Consider the following 27,570-nt stretch of genomic DNA (forward strand, 5'->3'; position numbering starts at 1 on the left):
TCAGTGAGTCTATGTAACACCTACATCCCCCACACCTGCCTTGAGCACTATTCCCTCACACCTACTTTCCTGCAGGGATCCCTGGAAACCATCTTTCATTCCTCCCTTCAAATCAGAAGTGTCTTTCTTTTTCTTGGACAACCTGTGTTCAGCTGCCATTTCAGATTGGCTTTCTCAGATACAGTCAGTCAAATTTGTTCTTCAACAACTAAAACTTATCAAATGCTGGCAATATGTTAGCCAAGAATTTCTCTTTATTTTCATGCATGCCTCTATTTTTCCTATCTGCATTAATTTTTTTCTTCAGAATTTAGCAATTTTGTTCACATAATAATGGCTGCACCAGGATAAAATTTTGTACTAGAAGTAATGGGCATTTCTCATTTGTGACTAGATGTAATGAGCATTTCTCATTTGTGACTGCCCCAAATCTTTTGAATACACTATCCACATTTCGACAGCTTCCCACACTGTGAATCCTGCCTTTCCAACTTTTCTCGCTTCCCTTGAAGCTATGGGTAACCATTTAGAAATACTCAGAATTCCGGGTTGGGGTTCTTAAAGTAGAACTCCTGACTCAGCTGGGACGTAGGCTTTTTTCTAACCCCTCACCTCTATCCCTGCTACCAGCCTGGGAGGCAGATGTGATAGCTGGAGCTTTAGTGGCTATTTGGGACATGAGGTAATCTTAAGCATGGAAGCCATGCACAAAAAATAGTAGTTCCTTGATGACTACTGTGTGGTTGTCATGCTACTCTAGAGCTGCCTATCTTTAGACTTATTTTACAAAAAAAAAAAAAAAGAAACTTTTATCTTATATAGGACACTTTTAGTTTATCTTTTTTATTATACATAGCCCAATTTAATCTTATGTATTCATTGTATATGTAAAAATATATATTATATTTTACTTATCAAAGGTGGAATCAAGTTTTGATTCAGATTGTGAATGCTCATATGAAAGATAAGATCATATTTAACAAAACCGCAAAAATAGAAAGACAGACATTATGTATTTCCTAATGTGATGCAGTGGGAAGCATTCAGCACCAGCTATGACATATTTTATCAAAACACTGAATTGGAATCCGAATAAGCCTCTGCACCTAACTCCCAATTCTAGGAACTACAGAAAGCAGGGTAACGTGTTCGACAATATCCCAGGAATACAGTCATCAGATCCAGAATGTAGGAAACTAGCTGGACAAATAGTCCGGTTTCTTCAAAAATAAATTGCAAGGGGTGGGCAGGGGGGACGAAGGAAAAAGAATTTACAGATTAAAGGAGATCTGAGACACATCAACAAATGTAATGTGTAGAAACTTCTTTGGATACTGAGTTGAACAAACCAACTGAGAAACATTTTGAGGCAATCAGGGAAATATAAACACTATATGAACTTTTGATGACGTTAAGGTATTACAATTTTTAAAGTTGTAATCATGGTAAGGCAGTTATAGCTTCAAAGTTCTTATGTCCATGTTTATAGATACATACTGATATATTAACAGGTGGAAAGACATGATATCTGGGATTTGATTAAAAATAATCCAAGGATTGGGGGGAAGGGGTTGAGAATATAAATTAAATAAAATGGGCCCTGTGTTTTAGGAAGGTTAGGCTGCTATGACAAAAACGCTGTAGACCGGGTGGCTTAAACCATGGACATTTATTCCTCACAGTTCTGGAGGCTGGGAAGTCCAAGATTAAGGTGCTGGCTGATTGGGTTCCTGATGAAAGCTCTTTTCCTGGCCTTCTTGCTATATCCTCACGTGCGTGATTGAGAGAGAAATCATGTCTTTTGTATCTTTTCTTATAAGGGCACTAATTCCACTAATGAGGGTGCCACCCTCATCTCATTACCTCTCCTAGGTCTCACCTCCAAATACCATGACATTGGGGGTTAGGGCGTCCACTTATAAATTTTCAGGGGACACAAACATTCAATCTGTAGCCCCATTTGTTGGAAACTGGTGCAGCTGCAAGACAGATACACAGGGCTTTGTCAAACAAGTCTTTCTAACTTTTGTATATGTCTAAAATTATCCATAATTTAAATGAAATATTTGAAGACAATATTCAACAAAACTCCTATATTCTTTAGTAGGCTCAAGAATAGGCTCAAAATTGTTTGATAGAACAATTTTCTTCTAATATGCAGATTCTTCTGTAGAGAATTAATAATTCTTAGAATCAGAAGCTTATTTGAACTGGTGTGGGAAAGCCAAAGCATTGGAATCAGGATCTCTTGTTAAAGAATCAAAATCCCAGGAAATCTATAAACTGCTCACTGTTATGGCTTTCCCCTAAAATTCCTTGTTATTATGTGTCCAAAACTTTGAAACATTCATCATTGACGATGAAATTATCTTTTACGAATTAGAATAATTGAGCAACTGCAGAAATTGCATACTCATGTAAATGCAATGTCTTGTACAGCTGTGGAAGGGAGTCCTGTAGCGTGCAGGGGGGGCAAGCCTAGAATAAAAAGCATTCTTCAAGCAATCCTTCCAACACAACCATTCAGAATGGACATTAACAGAGGTGCTGCTCTGGCTGTAGCAAGGCATTAATAGATTATCCTCGCTTAAACTATTGGTTTCCAGTGGGGCAACTGGAATTATTCTTTAATTATTAGCAAGCTAAGGGGCCTATAAAAGTCCCCGGCCTTGTAAGTCCCTACTGGCTCCACAAATTCAATAAGAAATTTCTACACAAATCTGTTCAAGACTTCTAAGTTTCCCTAAAACTCTGCTGTGTAGAGGGAGAACCACGCACCAATAGCAGTTATGTAACCTGGGAACATGTCAGAAAAATGCAGAATCGTGGGCCCCATCCCAGACCTACTTACTGCATTTTAACAAGATTCCCATTGCTTCTTACGCATATCACCACTAGATAACCCATCCTTGAAATAAGAACCTAGGAGCTCTCTCATGATGTGTAGTGAACAGTTCATTGTGAAATGATCACCAAGTTGGCATTCTGTTTCAGAATTAAACACTTTTTCTCCAAAGAGTTTTTTTTGTTTTTTTTTAAGTGCTGTCCTCTGTGCTTATCAGAGGGTGATTCATTGCAAGATAAAAGCAAAGCACAAATGCTCAGAGATAAGCTACCACACCTGATAACTGTTTATCTTCATTTCTTGCCAAACAACCTATAAGCAGGCTCTGACCGGACAGAGAGGAATTTCTCCAATTGCTTGTTTCTCCCTATGGATAAATTATGGAAGCCATTACAAGCAGAGGCATTATAGATAAGAGTTGCTTCTCCTTGAATTCTCTTAAATTGTACACTACAGGGTTAGAGTTATTGGTTAACAACAAGAAGGCCTGAAATCCCCCAAAGTACAGAACTTAATGAACCATAGTTCAGTATTGATGTGTTAATATCAGCTTGCTCTCCCTTTGTCCTTTTCTTCTGTCATGATTATATGTTGTTACATGTCCTCTGATAAGCAGTCTTGAGATGAAAAAAAAACAACTCCTGAATTCAAACTATCATTGAAATATTTTCCAGTGAATTATGTGAACTCAGGAAATGCATGCAAGGGGCCACACAAAAGACACATAGATGAATCCTTTGAATCTGTTTTAAAATTATAATCTCTTTGCTATCAAAAAGGGTTGAGACACTTTGCCAGTCTTCTCTATACTCCTCGCCCCAAAAGAAGTACCCAATTTAAAAAAAAAAGAATCAATTAAAAGCATTAAAAAAAAGAATCAATAAAGCAACTAATACAAGAACAAAACACAACAGGTAAGTAAAATAGGAAAGGAGACAATTTAGAAAAAGAAGACAATTGTAGTTTCATAGCTGATTATTTATTTTCATTTCATGTTCTCTTTGAACTTCTAAGATTTCAGTTGTGACCTCCTAGAAAAGCTATTTGTTTTAAAAGCCAAATTTTTCCATTGCCAAGTGATTGAGAGAAGAGTGATTTGAAATTCTAAAAAGCAAAGCCTGAAGGAAGAAGACATCAAGTTTATCAACAAAATCAAAGATTGGTACAGAATAAAGTAAGAGTTGCTTCCCAAAAGGAGAAAAAGGTTCAGTTGGTTGGTGAGATGAGGATGAAAAAGGACGAGGCTCGATCTTAGAAGCTGTTTGGGTCCCTAGGAAACCATCTACCCCTCCACTCCCAGGGTCGAGTGTTTTGGGGAGGTTGTGGATTAATAGACACCCCAGATCATGTGTTAGGCATCCCAGAGGAAAAGGAGCGGGCCTCCCAGTGTGCGTCCTCCGAGGCTCTAGGCCAGGTAGAGAGGTCTTGCTTCTCACTAGAGCTCGAGCTTCAGGGTACATGGGCCTATGGCAATTCACTAGGAGAAGTCTTCCGGGGTTTTTCTGAAGTTGAGGGACAGGGCCTGAAGGACAGGACAAGCTGGACGCAGCACGTGTGGCCTTGTTGGGCAGAGTCCCCGGTGAGGCCAGGGTCAGTGATGCAGACAGAGAAACAATAGACTGAAACCCAAGACCAGGCCTCATGACCTGGGACAATCCCGGACAGGGGACAGCATCTGGACAAAGTGCCACTCCCTGAGGCCACACCAAATCACCCCCAGGGAACCTGATCAGCCACAAGGAGAAAGGATGAAAGGAAAGGGAAGGGGACACCCTGAGACGTTGATTTACACTAGAAGAAACTGAAATACCTTTCTACCATCAGTGGAAATGGGGATTTCTGTGCTAGGTTTATTTATATTAGGGAAAAATCTATGTTACATTTTTGCACACCTAACCTCAAGTACATTTTACAGATACACACACACACACACACACACACAGCCACACACACACACAGTCATCCTTCAGTATCCATGGTGGATTGGTTCCAGGACCCCCCCCATGGATACCAAAATCCATAGACGCTCAAGTCCTTTACATAAAATGGCGTGGCATTTGCATATAACCTATGCACATCCTGCTGTATACTTTGTTGTCTCTAGATTAATTACAATAACAAGCACAAGGTAAATGCTATGTAAATAGTTGTTATACTGTGTTGTTTAGGGAATATTGACAAGACAGAAAAGTCTGTACCTGTTCAGTACAGACACAACCATCTTAAGCCTAATAACTACATTGTACACGTCTGCAACAGCGTAACACTTAGAAAAAATATTTTCAATCCACAGTTGGTTGAACCTGTGAATGCAAAACCCATGGATTAAGTGAGCCTACTCTATCATCTATCTATCTATCTATCTATCTATCTATCTATCTATCTATCTATCTATCATCTATCTATCTATCTATCTACACACACACACACACACACACACACACACTTAAATTTACTAGAAAGTGGGACTAACTAAGATTAATGGAAAGAACAGGAAAGTGGCCCATCAAATGGTTCTAATCCAGTAACTTTCTTTAAGGTTGTGAGCCTGTGGTTCCGTCTGAAAGAATAGGTGCACTCCAGTACGACAGAACAGAGAGATGTCTTAACTTGTCCTTCAGAATGGAACAGAGTTCTAGAGGAAGGAAAGGGAGACTAGGTATTCATTCAAGTTTACCTTAGGAGACTTAAACTATTTGATTGTGAAATTTATCTGTTTCCCCAATGCAATCAAATAAATTCTAGGCTGCATTAACAGGAAACAAATTCTAAATCATTAAATAGCAGGTAACACTCCTTCCCCCCAAATAAAGTAAACAGTGGCCTATTGCTTTTCCCTAGTAAGCTGCGCTAGTTCTTTCTATAATTGCACTAGGAAGACAATAACTCTTAAAATAATATGCACTATTTGTCCTATGTAAATAGAACTTGCCTATTTAGCCATCTGAACCCATTACATCTGCCATCCTTTTTGATGGGGGAAAAGTACTTGAGGAATTTCTATCTCGCAAAAGATTTATCTTCTTGCAGGTACTTTGATCAAAGTAAAGCAATCACTTAAGATGGCAGGAGCACAGGCTGGCAATTTTCTAAGTGAAAACAGAGGTGGTCTGCCAGCTCACTCCCCTCTGCTAACACTCAGTCCCAAGAACAGCTAAATAACGCTGCTGGAATCATATAGATTTTGAGAGCTTCTAGGTCCCTAGTAATGTACGGGCTTCACTGTCAAAACAAAACAAAACAACTCAAACTGTCTGCCCAGAGCTCCTTTGGGCACCTGAAACTGGAACACGAGTGGAGCCTTTTCAAAGTGAGATGGAAAACGTCAATCCCTTTATATTTACATATATATATATATATATATATATATATATATATATATATATATATGGAAGAATATTAAATCTTACATTTAAAAAGTCAATCATCTATCTTTAGTGCCTTTCGCACAATCATTAGGGAATGAGTCTTCTATGCCCCATCTGGCGGCTTCTGAGAAATAGGAAGCACATTTCTCTCTATGCTGATGGAACTTGTGGAACTCTGTTGTTGAGACTGTTCAAGCCAAAAGCAACGGCACTACCCATTTACATACTTTAGGATCCATCACAATCAGAGCTTTTTAAACAGAAAACACGTTGAATTATGTTTCGTTAAATTTGAGTTTCTGACAAAATAAACTGAGGAGAAATTTCACTAAAATACACTTATTCTCAAAGAGAACATTACAAGTTAAATATAATTTCCCGTAAAATAATATTGGAAACAATATTTTAATATAACATTAATATATATTAATATAACATTTGTAATGTTTTTATAAAAAGATTATTGTAAGCATTTACAATTGAGAAATATAGAGTACACACAGAAGAATGTGTGAAAACACATCCTTACCATCCTTAATCTTGAATGAATTATAGCTTTGAGCTGTACCACAAACATTCAAGGATCATACAACCATAACATCAACTGTAAAGAATTAGAAGAGTAAGTGTACACTATTGAAAATATTTTTCATAATTTTGAAGAATGAGGCCTATATGAATTATAGAATAATCTAAATTCTTAGAGACCCCCAAAAAGAATAATTCAGCTATTTCATCAATAGCCTTTTTGCTTTACTCCAAAAATGTCTCTTTTTTTCAAACATTAAGAAACCTTACAAAACATTTGATAATTAAAATGAGAGAAAAATTCATCTATTATTTGTGCTTTTTAAAATTATATATTGTAGTTGAAAATATATTGTATGTATAACTCATTCAAATTACTCATGTTCAGATATAATTAAAATAAATTTAATATTTATTATTAAAATATAAAATTATAAATCTGTGAATTTGTTTTACATATACTCAAAATATAAAATGCTTGGGCTTAAGTAAAACAATTAAATTCAATAAGTAGTAATTTTTGTTATTTGGGGTAAAAATTGCTGACTTTCTCAGACACCAAGATAAAAAAATATGCCCTTGAAAGTCCAGGATGTTGAAATGAAATGATTTTTCTCTGCAACATTTCACTAATGTACTTATTGGCTTTGAGTACACAACACTAACCAAATAGTCCTTTATGTTTCTGATTGGATGAAACAGTAAACTATAAAGATATCTCAATACACATATATCACTGATTGAAGATATACTATGTACACCTATTGGAAATGTTCAGTAACAAGAACACTTTTGCTAGAAAAAAAAACTGACTAAAACAAATTGATCTGGCTTAAACCAATATCACAAAACATATACAACCAAACTTATTTAAAACATTTACCCTAAAAGCCTTGGAAGATATTATAAATGGACTGTTGTTAAAATAGTATCTACAAATATTAGCAATTCAGATCAGGTTCCAGTAAGATGTAATTCATCAATTAGTGGCATTAGGGAATATAACTCAGTACAATTTGTACTAGGCCTATGCTAAGTATTCTATACGATTTCTTTCAATCCATCCTCCCAACAGCACTATCAAATAAGGACTTCCATGTGTATTATACAGATGAGGAAACTGAGGATAACAGACATTTGGAAATCTGTCCCAAATGTCTTAATCTCGAAGCTGAACTCTCATCTACTATAGTACAATCATGATAAAGATATCTGTCCTCAGTGAATTTTTTATTTATTTATTTATTTATTTTTGCCCAAGGCAAGGTGGGGGCCATTTGGTTTTGAAGAGGAAGGAAAAAATGGGAGAGGCATGAGAATCAAAATCAGGGAAAGAAGTGAGTCCAGGCAAGTAACATTCCCCTTTCCAGGCCACCTCTGATTAGCAGTGTGCTAGAGCACCAGGCATAGCTGCAATGCATCATGGAGTCATGCTGGGTAGAGCTTACATGACCTACAAGCTTGTCTCAGATACCTCTGACTGCCAGACGAAAATGATTCCTCTAGGTACCTGTGATTAGTGCATATCAATCAAGCCAAAAAAGGATGTATAAAACATGTTCCGTGCCCTTAAGGAATTAAAATCTAGTTGGGGAGATAAAAATATATACATGCAGGTGACAGTGCAATGTATAATGACCTGTGCCAACTACTGCACACATCGTTATACATTGTGTGCATTATAAGGTAATAATTATAAGGTCATAAGTATTATAAAGTCATAGTAACATTTTTAGTGCTTTATAGTTTTGCACACTATGACCTTTCACAGGAGCTCAAGGCTACCTTCTTCCGGGAGCAGAAAGAGTCCTTAAGGTCATGTATTTGTCAAAGACCAAATTAGGCCATAGTGGCAAGGAATGCTGCTCTGAAGGGGCAGTACTTAAAGGTTTCTAAAGCCATTTTCCACTTGGCTCCCTCTTTTGGCCTCTTCCTATTGTTGGCCTGTTTCACGTGGCTCATTTTTCTCTTAGGTTCCACACAGCTAGTGAAATAAGTAGATGACTCCAAATTTCCCTTATCGGGGGTGCGGGGAGCCAAGAGGGAGTCTGGGTATGGCTGCAGGGAAAGGCTATGGGGAGAGTCCAGCTGGTTCTGCTCTGTTCTGGATCTCACGAAAATAGCTATCATTCCCTTTCTGCATCTTCTCACTGTCAGGGGTGGTAAAAGCTCAAGGTCAAGATGAGAGTGTGAGCGTGGAAGAGAATTGTCAGGATGTTATTTTGCCTGCCCTTCACTAGGCTTTAGGCTTCAGGGGCAAAAGGAAGCCTGTTAGTTTCACACAGTCAAGTTCGAACAGCAGGCCACATTGGGGTTCGCTGGTATGGTGTCCCCTCAGAAACCTGAGCAGAGAGAATGGCAGCTCCCTCAGGACTTAAGACGTTCGGGAAACAGGCCATCCCCGTCTTTACCCATCAGTGACACAGCCAGCACCCTACAGCTCTCAAAGCATGTTTACAAACATTATTTGATTTTCTTTTCACAAAAATGCAAATGTGAAGAAAATCAGGAAATCACTATTACTTTCCATTTTATAAACAAGAAAAACAAAAACTCAAAAAGAGTAGAAGGCTTTTGCCAGGTCTAAGAAATAGTAAGAGCTGGAGCCAAGGCTATACCTGGATCTTCCAATGCCTGGTTCTAAAGTATTCACCCAGTACAGACTCCTACCAGGGCAGCCACAGAACGTGCGGTATTTGACCAGAGCCTGAGACGGATCGTCTGAATAGTAGCAGTCAGGTGCATGATTTGGAAATAAGCATCAGTAATTACTAAATTGTAGATAGGAGTTAATAATCACTAATTGCTATTTTTATTGAGGGGAAAAGAATGTTCATTCTCTTTTAAATATAAAAATAAGAATGATCTTCCTGGATTCAAGAACATCAACTCTGAAACAATAGACTGTTCCTCGAAACAATCTTATTTTATTTCTAATCCATTGTGGATTTGTCACCCATGAATACACATAAAGTTTTATGAGGACTGATTTATAATTTTGGACTGTACTGTCATTTGGTCAAATGAAGTCCTGTTGTTTACTAGCCACCGTAAGAAGCAGAATATCCTTCAGTTTGTCTCTGATATAACTTATTACGATTTGAGGGACAATATATCTGTTTATTTCAGGCCAGAGATGTGTTCAAGGCCCTGGTGAACAGTTCTGTGTTCTCTTCAATCATACTCCTTCTGATTTTATAGACTTTGACCATTTTCCCCAGCCAATGTCTTTCCTGACAAGAACCGTAATCAATTTAGTCTTTTCTACCTTCTAAGATCATTCTAGTTGTTACTTTCTGGATGTACTCCAGCTCAATTATGCCTCTTTTGAACTTTGTTGACTACGACTACATGTAATCTTTCAATTGTGAATAAATCATAGCTTGCTCAGGGCACAGCTATGTTCCCTGCAAGAGGATTTCCAGTGTTTTGATAGTCTCTTTCCAGTGTTTTGATAGCTGCAGTATCATACTGGGTGGAATACCCTAGGTGATAGCTGACAAAGACACTAGGCTTAGTAGATAGGTAGTCCTGTGGTTTAGAACTACCCTGCCCCCGGGGGAAAAAAAAAGTGCCTGTTTCTACTTATCAACCTATCTGTCCCCCATCAGTTTTTAAAATAAAAGTGAATTCAATTCAATACCTATTTCTGAGTGCAAGATCACAAGTCACAAAGGAAACATGATTTCCTCAAATAAATGTATGTTTTCAAAAATGAAGAATATTTCATTAATATAATAAAAATATCTACCTAAACTCAATGCCAAAATTAAGCTTAGTGATAAAACACTTCAAACAAACCAAAGTTGTTGTCTATAACCATCATTCATTCATTTGACAAACATTTATGAGTGCTACTATGTGCCAGGTACAGGTTCTAAATGTGTGTGACATGGTGACAATTAATACACACTCCCCCACCATGGACTTTACGTTACTTAATATTATTCTGGATAATATTATAAAACTTAAAACAGAATTATAAAGGAGATAAAATGAATGATGTTTGTCAACTATGTGATTCTCTAGGAAGAAAAAGAATTGAAAAATTACTGAATAAAAGTTCAGTAATGCGAATATATAATGCATAAAATCAATAATTTTTTAAACATTACATTAATTTAAAATATAGTGAAAGAAGGTTTTATTCAGAATAGCAACCAATAAATATTAAAAAAATGTCCAGGAATAAACTTTTGTAAGAAATGTAGAGGCCCTTTATGGAACCAAAGAATGCTATAATATAGAACATTCAAAGGACAATAACAACAATAAAAAATAAAATCTCTTGGAAATAAAAAATACTAGAACAATGAAGAAGAAACTCAACAGAAAGGTAGGAAGACAAAGTTGAGAAACTCTACCGGATGGTAGAGCAAAGAAACAAAGAAAAGAAAAATAAGAGGAACAAAAGTAAGAAATATGAACACCTAGTCCTGGAGATTCAACATCCAAATAATAGGAGATCAGAAAGACAGAAAGAGAAAATGCAGAGGAAGAAATCAGCGAAAAAAAGTAAGTAAATATTCCAGAACAGGTTATCAGTTTCCTGATTGAAAGTCCACTGAGTATCCAAAATAGTACCTAAATCTGACTCACGGTAGGCACAAAAGTATAAAATTTTAGAACACTAGGAATAAGAAACTTCCATAGAGACAGATTAGATTTTCATATTAAGGGTCAGAAATTAGTCTTCTCAACAGAAATACTGGAATCTAAAATCAAGTGGAGAACAACCTTAACATTCTGAGGGGAAATTATTTTGTGGCAGAGACATTTAATGCTCACAGTACTCTCTTGTTCTATTTCCCAGCTCCATTGCAACTGGGCAGGGCCTCTGGCCAATTCTGGTCAGCAGACTGCTTACAAAACTGATACGTGCCATTTTCAGGATAAAAGAATGAAAGGTCTTTACACAGCCCTCCAGATCCTCTCTGCCCTGCTGTGACATGGAGATCAGAGTTGAGATGGTGAAACCACAGGATGGTGAAGCTTGGATCCCCAGTGAGCTCTGGAAGGGAGCTTCACTAAGAGCCACTGGACCCAGAGAAGGTGTTATATAAGCAAGACATAAACTACATTGAGATTTTGCATCACCCTAGCCTATCCTGATTAATATAGATTCCCAATCTGGAATTTTATATCCTGTCAAACTATCAATCAAGAATAGAATAAAGACATTTTCAGAAATGAAATATTTGAGAAAATTTCCATCCCACGCACCACTTCTCAAGGAGCTACTGGAACTGACAAAAGAGAAAGATATGCATGGGAGGCAGAATAATGCCCCCCCCCAAGATGTCCAAGTCCTAACTTCCAGAATCTGTAGATATGTTACCTTACATGGCAAAGGAGATATAGAGATGAGATTATCCTGTATTACTCAAATGAATCCAATATAATCACAAGGGTCCTTATGTGTGGACGAGGGAGAGAGTCAGAGATTTGAAGATTCTATAATGCTGGCTTTGAAGGTGGGGAAAGGGGCATGAGTTAGAGAATGCATGTGGCCTCTAGATGCTAGAAAAGGCAAGAAAATAGATTCTCTTTTGGAGCTTCCAGAAGGAAGGAGACCTGTCAACTCCTTGATTTTAGTCCAGTGAGACTCATTTCAGACTTCTAAACTGCAGAACTATAAGATAAGTTTGTATTGTTTTAAGCCCCTAGATTTGTAGTAATTTGTTACAGCAGCAACAAGAAACTAACACGATATGGTCATGCAGGAAATGAAAGCAAACAGAAAAGAGTGAAGGGAGCTCCGGAGACACATCTGAGCAGAAGCCTGAGCACAACCAGCCCAAATGGGAGCAGGCAAGAAGGCCCAGGAGAGACTATAAAAACTCTATACTTACAAAACACTTAATGTGTTTGGAGGCACTGAGAGGACATTTACAGAAGTGGGGAAGAGTTTGAGAGTAACTTGAGGATCATAGAAAAGTATGAAAATAAATTTCCAAAGCAAGACAATTATTTATTACAAAGAAAACAAAAAACTAAATGGGAGAGGAAACACTATCAAAACAGCTCAGCTGAGGCTATTATTTACCCAGTGTCAACAATAAAAACACTGAGTACTCGTTTGGCCCCAATACACCCAGTTTAGCAGGGTGAGGGATGAGAAGGATGCTTGTGCGGTGGTGGTAGGCAGTCTGCAATGAAATTGCTAAACCCTCTCCCATGAAGAAAGCCAACACACAATGCCTAATGTAAGAAAAACCAAGAAGCAACCTAAGCAGGTTATTCAGAGATATGGAAACTAATGCTAAAGACTCAGTGAAAAGAGTTTAAAGTAATTGCTTCTGAAGAGCAGAGAGTAATGGAGAAGGGCGAAGTCAGGTGTCACTTTTCATAATAAGGTAATGAGCCATTTGTTCTTGAAACTCTGTGCATTATATACCTGCATAACTTTGATTAACAGAAAAGCTACATAAAAGGACTGGCAAAATATTTGCAACAAGTGATATATAAAGCTTTAATATTCTTAATATGTTATAAAGACTGGCTAGGATTGTGAAAAGCTCTTCATTATAATTGCCTCTGAGTGACGGCAGTATGGGTGATTATTTTTTTCTGCCACTCTATAATTTTTTGTACCCAAATCAAAACAAAATAGGAGCATGTATAATATTCAAGACAAAAAAAAAAATTCATCATACGCTCAAGGAAGACATAAAACAAATAAATAAACAGAAAAAATTGGGTAACTACCATGTTTCCCTGAAAATAAGACCTACCTGGACAATCAGCTTTAATGTGTCTTTTGGAGCAAAAATTAATATAAGATCCAGTCTCATATCATATCATATCATATCATATCATATCATATCATATCATATCATATCATATCATATCATAAGACCCGGTTTTATATTATAGTAAAATAAGACCGGGTCTTATATTAATTTTTGCTCCAAAAGACGCATTAGAGCTGATTGTCTGGCTAGGTCTCATTTTCGGGGAAACACAGTATATTGGGAGCTGCTAAGATGCTTAAATTACTAACAACTTTGAAAACTCTGAGGTCACTGTTACCCTGCCAAAGAATGGTGGCATGGGTTTTCTTAATTTACTAAAGCAATTTCTTGATTAAATATGCTTTCCAACAACAATGTGCAACTTTAAAATTTCATGCTTCATTTAAAGCTCTCTATTTTTGTTAAAGGCAGCCCCAACCCAAGAAACTGTTAAATCCAAACTGTAACTGGTGCTGGTTTGAATAAGGTTTGGAGAACATTGTATCAATGATTACTGGCCCTTGGGCCTTTGGAGTGGAATGGGGAAGAAGATGCTAAAAGAACAATTACATAAATCACATATTTTTCAGACCTGTGTCTTCAGAGAATTTTTTTTTAATTAAAAAAAGAGAGAGAGAGAAGTGGAAGATAAACTTAATAGCAGTAAACATTTGTTGAGGAAAAAAATGAATTCATTATGTTCTTCTTGGGAAAGGAGTGAACATATTACATACTCATAAAATTGATAAATTTAGATGTACTGTTTCTGAACTTGGACACAGATCTCCACAGAAAGCTGAAATCTCAGGAGGCCCCTAGCTGGGCCAAATACTTCCACATTAATGGTTAAGGGCTGTGATGAGTGCAAAGGAAGAGTGAAGCAAGAATACAGGTGACTTTTGGATAAGAAACAATAGCTCTATTATGTAAGACTAATTTGTTTGCTTTTGCAGATTCTTTTACCTTCTAAGCTATTAATTACTCATTTCAAACAAAATACCAAAGCATGCAGTTCTTTAGAGCACACACTGAGCTCAGATGCCCTTAGAGTTTTTTAAAAATAAAATATTCAAGTCATTAATTTTCCTATCATTTGCAATGATCGAAAGAATGAGAGACTGGAAGACATTCCTTCAAGGTCATGCTCATCAGAGTGAAAGTGATTCTTCCTAACACCCTGCCTCATTCTGTCCTGCCAGTTCTTCCATTCTCTAATCCTAATATATTTATTATGAATCATTAAACACAAACCTATTACCCAGTGCAATTGATTCTTCCATAAAATGAAAAGCAGCTTCACTTTTGTAGGATTCTTTTTTTTTTTTTTTAAAAAAGGACTTTGGATAAAGTCAGGTTTGGACACAGAGAAAAGCTAAATGGCAAGGCATCCTGGAAAGCTTTGCTTCGTGTGCTCGATTAGCCCAAAGAATAAAGGGAGGGACCACCATGGGACCTGAAAGTTCTTATAAATTTGAAGATGGTATCTGAGAGGCCAACTCACATGTCATTAATTGCTTTTAAAAAGCCAAAGAAAATGGGGTTGGGGGATTGGGAGCAAGACTTACTCTCACTTTTCCCAAACCAGAATCTGTCAAAGGCTGTATAAAGGAAATACCTATAGTACTAAGGACCCACTGCTGGGTGTTTACATGTGCCTGGCATCATGCTAAGTGCTTTCCATTTGTTGGATTTAAGCCTCACAACTCTAAGAGGGGAATATTACTGACCTCTTTAAGAAAAAGAAAACTGAAGCTCATAGGTGAAGTGCTCGGTCTAAGGTAACTAACTGGTCAAATAACTAGGATTTGAACTGAGATCTGATTTCAAGATCCATGCTCTTCAACCTCCTACCCACCAAGAACCAATGCAAAAGTCAAAATGCAAAATCTGGAGAGTTACAATTAAATGTTTTAAATCTAAAGCATGGACACCTCGTGTGTATCGCGTGTATGTTTTATTTATCTCACTAATTTTTGTGTATTTGGAATATGTCATAGTTAAAAACAAAAGGCTATAAAGAAACTTCATTGTTTCTACCTTAGATAAAAATAAGAAGATAAAAACTTCTTGAGGAATGTTAATTTTTTCCCCAAAGAAAATAAGATAGTGTGGGTCTAAAGACACATCTGAAGTTATTTACAGCAGGATGAAAGGGAGCTGTAAAACCAGGGGGCCCTCTTATCAGCAGCAATGGCTTCAGGAATTGTTGTCGAGATAAACTGCTGGACAAGGCAGGCCCAGCACACAACCCAATTCTGTGCCAGAGATTTATTTGCTTCTTGCAGGTCCTCAGAGACAAGAGGAAAACAAGGTGAATGGCCATGTGTATATCCTGAAAAATAGGTTTTCAGGTTTGGGGGGACAGAAGCAAGAAATTAATTTTCCTCTTGAATCTCAGCCCTGCTCTTTCTTTAAAGTAAAAAGTGATTCTGACCAAAGGAGACAGTATGTGCACACTAACCCCCAGCAATCCTGCCCTCAGGGAAAAGGGGAATTTTGGATCCAGAAATCCTTTCCAAGCTGACTGATGCTTGGCCAAGACACCTGAGAGTAATTGTTCTCCCAGTAGCTTCCGGAAGTCACTCACCTACTATGATTACTTGATATGTGGGTTTCTTTCTTTAGGCTCCAAGCAAGGAATGTAAACCATGATTTCTTTACTAGAGAACATTGAAACATCTCCTATCAGCTAATGTATCTCCAAGTCTAAAGGAGCGTTTGAAAGGGGAAAATGCAGTCTTTCTTAGGTACTCAGTGGTAGTGGTGTTAAAAGGCAGGCTAAGAAGTCTATAGAAATGGGGACATATTTTTTAAAGGGCAACAGACTTCTTTACTCTTTTTCTGCGTTGCTTTCACAGCCTCTGGTCCTGTGAAAATAGGAAGTTTCTTTTAAGTATCTTTCTCTTAAATGAATTGTTGCTGAGGTCCTTTTCGGAGAAAAACATAATGTAATATAATATAATTTTTGTATATTAAAAACCACAATTTGAACAGTAGAAATGAATTTCAACTAGAGGAAATTGAAGAGAATATTGGGGATAATAAAGCAGCTAAAGACATGAAATTATGAAGAAAAAAGAATTACAAAGAAAAGTGAAGAAGGAATATTGGGGGAAATTTTAAGTAGTATTCAATGTTGAGAAAAATAAGAAAACATATTTAATTGGCCTAAGGGTAGACTTCTAAGGATGGTTTCCATGTTTATTAAATCAAACCAGATAATGCCTAACAGGGCATAACACTCAATGTTTATCCTGATAATCAAAGATGCTAAACTCAACTCATTTGAATTACTTTGTAGGTCTGCCATAACCAAGTATCACAAACTGGGTAGCTTAAAACAATAGAAATGTATTTTCTGAATTCAGGAGGCCAGAAATCTGAAATTAAGGTGTCAGGTGGGTTATTTTCCTCTTGGGGGCTCAGAGGGAGAATTTGCTCCATGCCTCTCTCCTAGAGTCTAGTGGTTGCCAGCAATGTTTGGTGTTCCTTGGCTTTTGACAGCATAACTCTAATCTCTGCCTCTTTGAGCTTCAATTTTCTATTTCTAAAAGAGGTTAGTAATATTCCCCTCTTAGAGTTGTGAGGCTTAAATCCAACAAATGGAAAGCACTTAGCACGATGCCAGGCACATGTAAGCACCCAGCAGCGGGTCCTTAGTGCTATAGGTATTTCCTTTATACAGCCTGTTACAGATTCTGGTAACTCAATTTGGGAAAATTTAGAGTAAGCCTAGAACCCAATTGTCACATGAAATTCTACCTGTGTATCTCTGTCTCTGCGTCCAAATTTCCCTCTTTTAATAAGGACATCAGTCATACTGGATATAGCGTCCATCCTATTCCAGTAGGACTTCATATTAACTTTACTACATCTGTAAAGAGCCTATTTCCAAATAAGACTGCATTCACCGATTCTGGTGGTTAGGACTTCCACATATCTTTTGGGGGGACACAATGCAATCCATAATACCATTCAGACTGAATTTGTGACTTGCCACTCCTTTCCTACTATTCAATTACGCTGACATGGCCTCCATCTCCTAGGCTATCATTTTCTTTCCTCTCTTTTTTCTAAGCTCCTCAAGGAAGTTCATATCTTCATTGTCTACCCAAAGTCCTTAAGAAGGACTAACATTTACTGAGCAATTGTTCACTCCTAGACACCATTAGGTATTATACATGTTATCTCAATTAATATTGCCGCTTATTCATTTGGAGATGGCCTGCTCAGTGTCATAAGTTGTAAACCCTCTTATAATGAACCCATTTTAAAATAAATTTTGAATACTAATACTACTTAGCACATTATATACAAAAATAATATATAAGTATTATCTTTTATAGTAAAATACTTTTGTATACAAATGTAGACATCAGTAATATATCTTAACCCTGTATACACCATTAGGATCCATTGGATGTATTTCAGTTTCAGGGTTATTTTTTGAGCAGTTCTATTTGTATGGATTAATATTTCTTGACTTTATTCTTCATGGAGATGTTCCAAAGAAAATATTCTCTCTTTAAATGCAGAGAATAAAACTCATTTTACTTTGCAATTACTGTGTAATAGGTGAGGTCCATATAATTGCAATTATATGATTATAATAATATATACATATAATTACTATGTAATAGGGTCCACTTGCCTCTTTAAAAAACTTAAGATCCATTATGGGATTTTAATAATTTCATTTTTTTATATCTTGAAACACTCTGCTATTTCATCATCCTAGAAAAATTACCTACCACCTATGCATCAATTATTCCCAAATATACTTTTAAAAAGACTAAAGTAACAGAAAACCGGAAGAATAATGGAATGGCTTGGAACTACACTGCTGTTCAATGATGACTGAAATGTCCTATTCTGTGTTATCCAATACAGTATCACTAGTCACATATGACTACAGAGAATTTAATATATGGCTCGTGCAACTGAGAAACTAAATTTTTATTTTTTTATTTTAATTAATTTAAATTTAAATAGCGACATGAGCCTAATGGCTACTGTATTGAACAGTGTAGACCTAGAAGGATGATTCATAGGGAAACCAATTGTTACTGTTGAATTTCTCTTCATATTTCTTATTGCATTGCCCAAGTATTGCATCATCTTTCTGAAAGATATAAAAGAAGACTGGAAGCACCATTTTTGTAGTTCGCTTTTAACTTCCATTGAATAGAATGGAGAATTAAGAATTTTTCATTCCTGCCTCTAATGACAAAGAGAGAAAAACTGATGAAGGGAGAGGTTTCACAGGCATTAGAGGAATCGGAGATGAATGTTAAGAGTTGGACAATAGCCCTCAAGACTAATGATGATGATAAAATTGATCATAAGAGTGAAACCTCAGACCATGAGTCTTCAGATGATGATATCCTAGATTAATTCCCTCAAACTCAAGAGTCAATGAGTGAACAATATGTTTCCGAGAACAAAAAGAAAATACCATATTCTCATGTAGTTAGTCATGAAGAGGAAGGGATTCATCAGACAATATTTTGCAGCAAGAACCTGGACCACCCCATTTTGCTAAATGAATGTGGGACAGTACTTTTTCACCTTTTATGAGGTTTTTATGCCAAAATTTGCTTTATATACAGTTTGTTAATGGACAAATAATGAAAGTATGTATGTATACAAAGGTGACTGGACGGAAAAAGATGAGGTAGAAATAAAAACAATTCACTAGATAGTAAAAAAAAAAAAAATTAAAAGAGTCCATTTGAACCCAGATGGTAAATGGTGATGACTTTTTTCCCTGGTATAGTGAGGGTTAAAACTTGTTTATTGTAGTAGCCAACGTCCCAGAAAACTTACATTAAAGCGTGAATTCCAGAAATAAGGTACAAAAATTATCGTATTTGACTTAAATTAATACTTTTTAGATGGTTAAAAGCATGGACTGGAGCTACACAGCCCTGGGCTGGACTCTCAAGGCCATTGCTTAGTGCATGACCTTTGGCAAGGGTTTCAGCTTCTCTAAGTTCCAATTCTCTCATCTGTAAAATAAGGATTAAAAAACTACTTCCTCTTTTATAGTTTTCTAAGGACTAAACTTGCATGCAAAACACTTGGCAGAGTGCTTGGCACATAGAAAACAAGAGATGGCTATGGAGAGTGATTTCATTTTCCTTGAGTTGCTCAGACCAACTCTCCTTATCAGAATGGGAACACAATACATGTGAAATGGTAACTGTATCCTTGGGTACCACCAGACTTGGTCATTGTCAATGCCCACTGCTCATGTTCTTGGTGAAGTGAACCCAGAAGGGCAAGACATCAACCTTCAGTGGTGAGGCTGCTTTGGGGGGTCCACAGAACAACAAATGATGCTTCAGAAGAATCCCTACCTTTGTCCTAGGTAATTAATTTTCCTGGATAACAGCTTAGTCAGCTTAAGATATAATGAGTTAAAAAGGTTCAGCCTGCTCCAATATAATGATAGGGAAACTAAAGTGTGGATGTGGGGGAGGACAGAATGAAAGATTAAAAAAGTAAAGCTTTTCAGGCCAACATTAATCTTCTCTTCCACCAGGACTCCCCCCTCCCTTTATTTTCTGACTTTTAGACTGAACAGGCATTACTTTGGTGAATTCAAATTATACAGAAAAGCAAACAAAATAGGGGAAAAATCTGAAATCTCATCATCTGGAGAAAACACGATTATTCTTCCAGGCTTTTGTCTATACACACATACACATTTTGTAAGAAGTGTGCTCACACTCTGCTTGCTCTTTTATGCCTGTTTCTGTACTCAAGAATATCTTTCTATTTCATTCAGCAGAGGTCTACGTGTCCATTTCTACTAGGGCTCTAACCTTAAACACTACATTCTGTGTACACACAAAGTGCTAGTAAAAAGTCATCGACGAAAGAAAATATTAACATCTGTTTTTAAATAATGACTTCACTCAAAACCTGAGGTGAGCCATGAGGTTAAAGTGGATTTTAAAAACAAGTGAAAATCAGAGGCGTTTGGTTCTTTCTTATGAAAATACCAGAGAGAATGAAGACCTGGGCCCTCCCTGTATGTGCTGTGTGGCACACACCCCTTTCCCCAAATGGCTATTACTTGTGGAATGTGAAACTTGTGGAACTGAACTTTTAATAGAATGAGAACTCGCCTGTAAAACTTTGGTACATTTTCAGAGTTTAAAAAATCTTTTTCTATCTAGATCACAGGTCTTTCAGTCTTGGCATCAAAAAGTTATTTCTGAGTGCTAAACAAAGATGAAAATTGTGGGTCTGGACTCAGCCTTGCTATCGCCTCCCAGGCGGGGGGGATTCACTCCGGAGGCCATACATGTGTGAGTCCTTACCCTCTGGGTGCCACCATGTCCCTGGATAAGTCAGTGGTCCGTAGACCTAAATAACGAAGGCCCCACCTCAGGAGACACTCAAGGGACCTTTATCTGGAAGACTGACCTCCTTACTTCTGGGATTCATTTCCACCCTACTAGAAGTCATAAACATAGATGAAAACATGTTAACATGCCAATATTATTTTTACCCATTTTTACATTCTTCTTATTTTGGCTACTACTAACGTCAAGAGTGTTTTTACTACTCCACTCCTAGATAATGAAAATACAGCTATAGTGAAAGAACCTGTGTTATAGAAACTTCTGTTGGTTTAAAGAGATTATTTGCACAATTTTCAAACTTGGAACAGAGTTTATAAAACTGGATTTACTCTGAAAGTGGTCTAACATGATCTGATATGACCTGATCGCTTTTGTGTATCACAGACAGCCATAGTTGAGGGTGGGAGAGGAGGGAAGGGTAAAGACCAGACTGCAGGGGTGGGAGGATGCACTCAGAGAAAGACCTACAGGGATACGGGCAGAAAGCCCAACAAACACGGAATCCCAGCACCCAGCATACTAGTAAAGAGGCAGGCAAGATGGACACGCCGGCAAGAGCAAGGCCCCAGACAGACTAAAGGGGTGGCCCAGGCCTTTCACCAAGGATTGAAGGCAAGTTTATAGAAAGTGGGCGTGGATCTTCTGATTACGTACAACCCCATTTATCAAACCTGGAACCCAACATGCCACTGAGGGTCCCACAGACAGAGCCACTTCACCTTCACCCCTCTTCCCTGTAGAGCAGGGTGGGTGTGGATGGTTCCCTCGGCCCCACTTGGGATAAAAGAACAGTTAGTGGGGAAGGAACCTAGCAGGCCATCTGCACCATTCTTTTTCCCCACCCCACTTACTTTCCCTCCTAGGCAGATTATTGACCAAAGGAAATATGTTTTCACTACAAGAAAAGTTATGATAAGAGGTATGATATTAATAAATTACCTTTGTATACTAAGCCATGCCAGTCTCTCTAGGCTATTAGCAGTAAAAAAAACAACAACACAGAAAATGTCCAGGGAAATGGTTTTCTCTGTATTCACCACCTTTAGAGCCATGGTTTGCAAACATGCTCCCCAGACTGGCAGCGCCAGCACCACTGGGAATGCCAATTCTCAGGCCCCGTCCCAGACCTATGGAGTCAGAAAATCAGGGGTCTGAGCCCTGCAATCTGTGTTTAATAAGCTTCCAGCAAAGCCTTGTGCAAGCTAAAGTTTGAGAATACTGGCCTAGTGGAAAGAACCTGGGATGAGAGCCAGGAGACCTAATTCAGATTCCAGTTCTGGATTACATGGTCCAAATCAATGAAATGGAATGAATAGTCACGATGTGCTATTATAAGGATGTGAGGATACTGAGATGAGCTAGATGTGCTTATCTTCAGATGGTGTCAAGTCCTCTATACTCTTTTCCCTCCAGGGGAAGGGATATTTTGTCGTCATTGTCCTTGTTTTGTCTCATATTTGTATTCCCAGTGCCTGCAGCATCACAGGCACTCAATACGCAGCGGACCAAGTGGTCGAGTCATTCACGACTGTGGTAAGTACTGCTGCATCATTCATCAATGACCTCAATGTTATTCCAGGCTAGTTAACATTACCACCATTTATTTCATGCTTACAGCATGCCAGATGCTGAGTGCTTGTCATACATCAGTTCAGTCAGTCCTTTTAGATGTCCTGTACTGTGGGTAGTGTTTTTAATCCCACTTTGCACATTAAAACACTAAAGCTAGAAATACTAAGTAATTTGTCTAATGTCATACACTGAAAGTGGCGGAGCCAGTGAGGACCCCAGGAATACCTGATTCCCAAACTTATGGTCTTAAATGGGATGGAGTTCCTCAAATCCTAAACTCAAAAGCCGACTCTAGGGTAAATTAGCAGCCTCTTAGGTTAATGGTTAATTTTCCTCTCACTGTGTACTTACAACTGTACTTTGCAGGCATCACCTTAAGGAGTCAAAGGCTGTCTTTTTCCTCTTTTTCTCATTTTTTGGTAGATTGACATTTGGTTTTCATTGAACTGAAGAAAGTAGGTAGTGGTGGGGAACTATACTAATACTCCACTGGACTGTTCTCACCTTTGAAAGTCAGACCAAAACTGCTTCTAGGAAAACCAAAAGTGGGCACACAGGCCAGGCCAGGGCAGCCTTGAGAGGATACTGGCAGAGAAGTCTGGTTCTAAGGAGTTCAGCGTTGGGTGGAGTGTCCCGACGAGGGCAGGTCAGGAAGAAGAGGGCAGAGGTGAGTCTAGCCCCAAGGCTCTAAGACATAGGGTAAATCAAAGATTAACTTGACATCTGCCACCTACCATTTTCTTGTGAACAATTTAGGGCCGGGAGGGATCTGGTTGGAGTTGCTGGATGATGTAGGTACTGAGAAGAAAAAAAGGCAGGGGGGGATTTATATCACAAGCGAAGAGCTTACCTTACTAGGAAGTGGTCCATGGTCATCCAAATAAGTGGAATTTCCTAGGGGGGAAAAAGAATAAAAAAGTTAATGAATCAACATTCTAAAACCCAAAACAAATTAGTACAAAGTCATTCAAAATAAGCATTCTAAATCTATTTCTATTCACACAACTGTACCAAAGAAAAATGGGTAATGAATTTGCAGTTTGGAGGGATTTTGCTGATATTACCATGCTTGGTTAATAGTTTCAGCAGTTATAAGTATTCTAATACATGGGTGTATATACACACACACACACACACACACACACACACAAACACACACCATTATTCCTCACCCCATAGCTGTTGAGTTTACTTTAGACCAGTGGTTCTCAAACTCCAGTGTGTGTAAGAATTATCTGGAGGGTTTGCTAGAACACAGATTGCCCAGCCTGCTTGCAGAGCTCCCTCTGAGAATATGCATTTCCAACAAGCTCCCAGGTAACGCTGATGCTGTGGGTCCTGGATCCACACTTTGAAAACCACCACACCACCTCTCCACTTTGCAGTTATTGTTCATTTCCCTCCATCTAGCTTGCTTCTGAAGCTCAATTTGTCTTTACCATAATAGCTTATGTGTTTTCAGAGTGCATGGTTATTGTTTCCTGATGACTAAAGACTCACAGGGGTGAGGGAAGCAACTACACATGTTTGCGTTCCTTTTATGTAGCAGGTACTCTGCTAAATGCCTTACAGGTATGCATTCATTTAATTCAAATATCAGAAGTGGGTTATAATTATCCGCACTCCTGGAGGCGAAAACAGAGGCCTGAGGAAATCCAGTGGTTTGTGCGTGGTCACACAGCTATTGAACTGCGGAGAGGACTGAAGACTGGTTTTCTTCCAGGGGGTGCTTGGGCATCTACTTGTCTGAAAAGCTGACCAGGGTGTTGCCATCTCCGGCAACCTGGGCACCGCCAACCCAATCACCTGGCAACACATTTGATCATGTGGGGGAGCCAAAGATGTGGTCTGTATAATCGGAGGCTTTTCTCTAAGGGGGGTGACGCTTGTCAGTCCAGGGGAAATCACCTTCATGACATGTGAAGATGACCAGATTTTCTAATAGAACAAATTATGGAAAATAAAGGAAACACAAGGAGACTTAGAACAGTAGCTGAAGGAATTAGGTCATGTCCTCATTGGAGTAGATGAGAGGTGATTTTTCAGAAAAAAAGCAAAAGTGACTTAAGAAACTGGAATTAAAAGGGGAAGCAGGGCTTAATCCAGGGACAGGTCCGGTGGGGAACCTGTCCAAGCATAACAAATAAGTGGGTTCGGCTTAGAGGCTTTTTTCATACCAAGACATCCTCCACCCCCTTTTCTTGGGAGGTTTCTAATTTACCACCCACTGGATGTCAACGAGGACTATTCTCTCTAACTGGCCAGTTGGACACGGCAAACGGACAACGAGGTCTGATTTTCATGTACGTGACACTCAACCATGAACACCTGGCCTGCTTGTGACAATGTTAAATTCTCAGGAACCTTGGACATGTGAACATGATGAACAATTTGTTAGATCTTGATGATATTGCTGCACTGCACGTGGTGCATACCGAAATAGGAAGTGTGATCTTTATCTTAGTAAAGGGGAGGTTCATAAAAGAATTCAGAAGAGCGGTTGCCTAAGTCTAGAGAAATATCCAGAGCTATTGCTCCATAACGCAGGGGGTGCAGCAGCAGACAGTTCCTATCTGCTCATCCCGTGAACATGCCTTCCTCAGGAGGGGTGTGAGAAAGCCCAACACACGCTGGCATGTTCTCCAGGTGTCAATTTCAGGGATCAAAAAGTGCTTGAACAACTCAATGTTTCTAAGATACTAAACATTTCCATAAGAACTAAAGTTCCTTAAAAAAATTGAAATGCCTGACTGCTACCTCAAATTCCAGATGGGGGTACCCACAGATTCTTAGCACCTCTTGGATGTCTGCAGACAGCTCACATGTGGCCAGGCCAAACAGAACTCTTTATTTGCTCTGATTCCACCCCCCAAATTGCTGCCTCCCCTATTGTACTATGAGGTTATATGACACATCCCTTCCCCCACAGGCTCCACAGCCCATGAGTCATTCTTGATTGATCTCTCTCCCTTGTCCTCTCTGTACCAACCCAGTCGCAAGTCCCATTGACTCAGCCTTTAAATATTACTCAAATCTGACCACTTCTCACCATCCCCTCTGGGCCATCCAAGAGAGACCTCGTGTCTCTCCTCATTGATCGCCAATTTTCTCCACTACCCCTATAGCAATCAGAGGGATCTTTAACCTAATCAATCCATATTAGCCCTCTGCTTAAAATCTATTTCTCTAAGAACAAAATAGTCAGCTGCCTACCATGGTCTATAACCCTACATGACCCAGGGCCTGCTTTCTACCACACCCACCATCAGCCACAACAGCCTTCTTTCTGCTTGAGAACACACCAACCTCTTGTCAGCCAGGGACCTTTTGAACTAGTTCTTTCCTCTGCCAGTAAAAGCTTTTCCCCACCCTCTTCACTCAGGCTCAGCTCAAATGTCCTTCCTTCCTTTCTCTCCCTCCCTGTCTCCCTCTCTTATAGGAGACATCACTTCTTTGTGCACAAAGAATGGAACAGGGCTGACCAGTGTTGGCACTTGTACCACGGACCCCATTGTTATCTCCACCAGCAGGTTCCTGAGCTCCCATCCACAGTCAAGTTCCTGCAGTTTCTTAGAACACAGAGGCTGTAAATTGCCTTGTGCTTATAAGAGAGGTACAGAAAGGGAGAAACAAAGCTACCTGAATTTCTTTAGTTGGAGACAGCAAGTTTTTATTCTCCTAGTGTATAACTGTATTATTATGTGGTATTTAGGTAGAGCTTTTCATCCTAGGATCTAATGCTTTCCTAGTGCAAAGTAAACAAATCTCTCAGAATTTTCAAACCTGAAGTTGGTAACTTTTCAGCTGTGGAGATCAAAGGATGAACGTTGTTATCCCAAGAGCTTCCCTGAACATCAAAGAAACTTCCTGCTGCTCTGTCTTATAGAGGATTCTACTGAGGTGTCAAGTTTTGGGGAAGGAAGATCAGACCCAAGCCCTAGGGCCTTTGAGCTTGGAGCTCAAGATGTAAATCTGGGAAGAAAAGAGGAAGGAAGGCTGATGGAGAGTCTGGAACTAGGATAGAGGAAATGTGCTCACCTGCCACCCACCTCCACTGCCTACAAACATCTACTTCTGGATCCTCCAGTTTCCCATCCCAGGTCCCAGCACCCTGCGAGGCAGGACCTCTTCTTTTGGGAGGCTGACAGAGGTACATCATTTCATTTCTTTCCAGTAAGAAACCCACACCTTTACGGCTCCGACTCCAGCCTCCTTTTAGCGTTTCATATCCTTCCTTTGGGGATCAAGGATTATAGTACCTTATCAATCTAGAAATAAAGGAAAGGCACACTCTCCACATGTGTCTACTCCTACCATCAGTCAAAATTTCAGAAGGGCCTGTCTCCAAACTGCCAAAAAATCGTTAGCTCAGGCTGGCATTGAGCTAAACCTCTTAACAGAAGTCAGGCTTGTCCAGGCTGCTCGGGGAGGTGGAGGAGGCAGGTAGCTACTGATTCGAAGCAACACTCTAGCCCTTTGAACTCTATATGGCTGGTCCATATCCTAATGGTGGTAGTGGTTACATGGCTCTGAACGTGGGTTAAAATGTATGGAGCTATACACATACACCAAAACCACCACCAACAAAATGCTCGTGATTTAATGGTCTTAAAGATGCCCTGACTAGAAGGCAAGTGATCTCAGACTTTGCAACCAGCTAAATTACAATGCATTCTAAATCTCACCCTATTCATCCAGCTTTTCATGATGGAGGCCTCCCAGGGAGTTCGTAAGTATAACATGAGAGGTCCTGTGTGAATGTGCAAAGGTGTTAAATCCAAGTTCATGGGAGTTATAGTTCGTGCACTTACTAGATGTATATGTATTACCGATGCGTTTGCCAGACCGTATGTTACCAGTGTCCACCTGCATTAGCCATCATGTAAACTATTTGCAGCCAAGATGCACTTCAGGAAACTCATGTTAAGTCTGATACTTGGAATTAGGCCAGGATTTGTGACCTGAAATCTGAAGATTCCTGACTGATTACTATATTATACCCGGGTCTCAGGTGGCAGAACCAAGGCACGCTAACCATGCAAGGACCATCTAAGTCTTCTGTGACAAGGGCAATAAAAGACCAGATGTACTGCACACCTGCATATACAGATTACAGCTCGCTTTTGTAATAGAGAATATCCCCGAGAGGT

General features: G+C 38.8%; 1 protein-coding gene across 3 annotated transcripts in view; it reads right to left on the reverse strand.

Moving 5' to 3' along the window:
- UST (uronyl 2-sulfotransferase) overlaps positions 1 to 27,570 on the reverse strand; it is a 265,472-nt gene that overhangs the window by 131,980 nt on the left and 105,922 nt on the right. For all 3 annotated transcript variants that reach the window (XM_074333694.2, XM_088795402.1, XM_019746947.3), the window contains exon 2: positions 23,271 to 23,314. In XM_074333694.2, coding sequence (XP_074189795.1) covers positions 23,271 to 23,314 — 44 coding nt within the window. The remainder of the gene's footprint in view (positions 1 to 23,270; positions 23,315 to 27,570) is intronic.

Source organism: Rhinolophus sinicus, chromosome 2, assembly GCF_057876585.1.
Source record: "Rhinolophus sinicus isolate RSI-liver-muscle chromosome 2, RSI-T2T, whole genome shotgun sequence".
Classification (NCBI taxonomy): domain Eukaryota; kingdom Metazoa; phylum Chordata; class Mammalia; order Chiroptera; family Rhinolophidae; genus Rhinolophus; species Rhinolophus sinicus.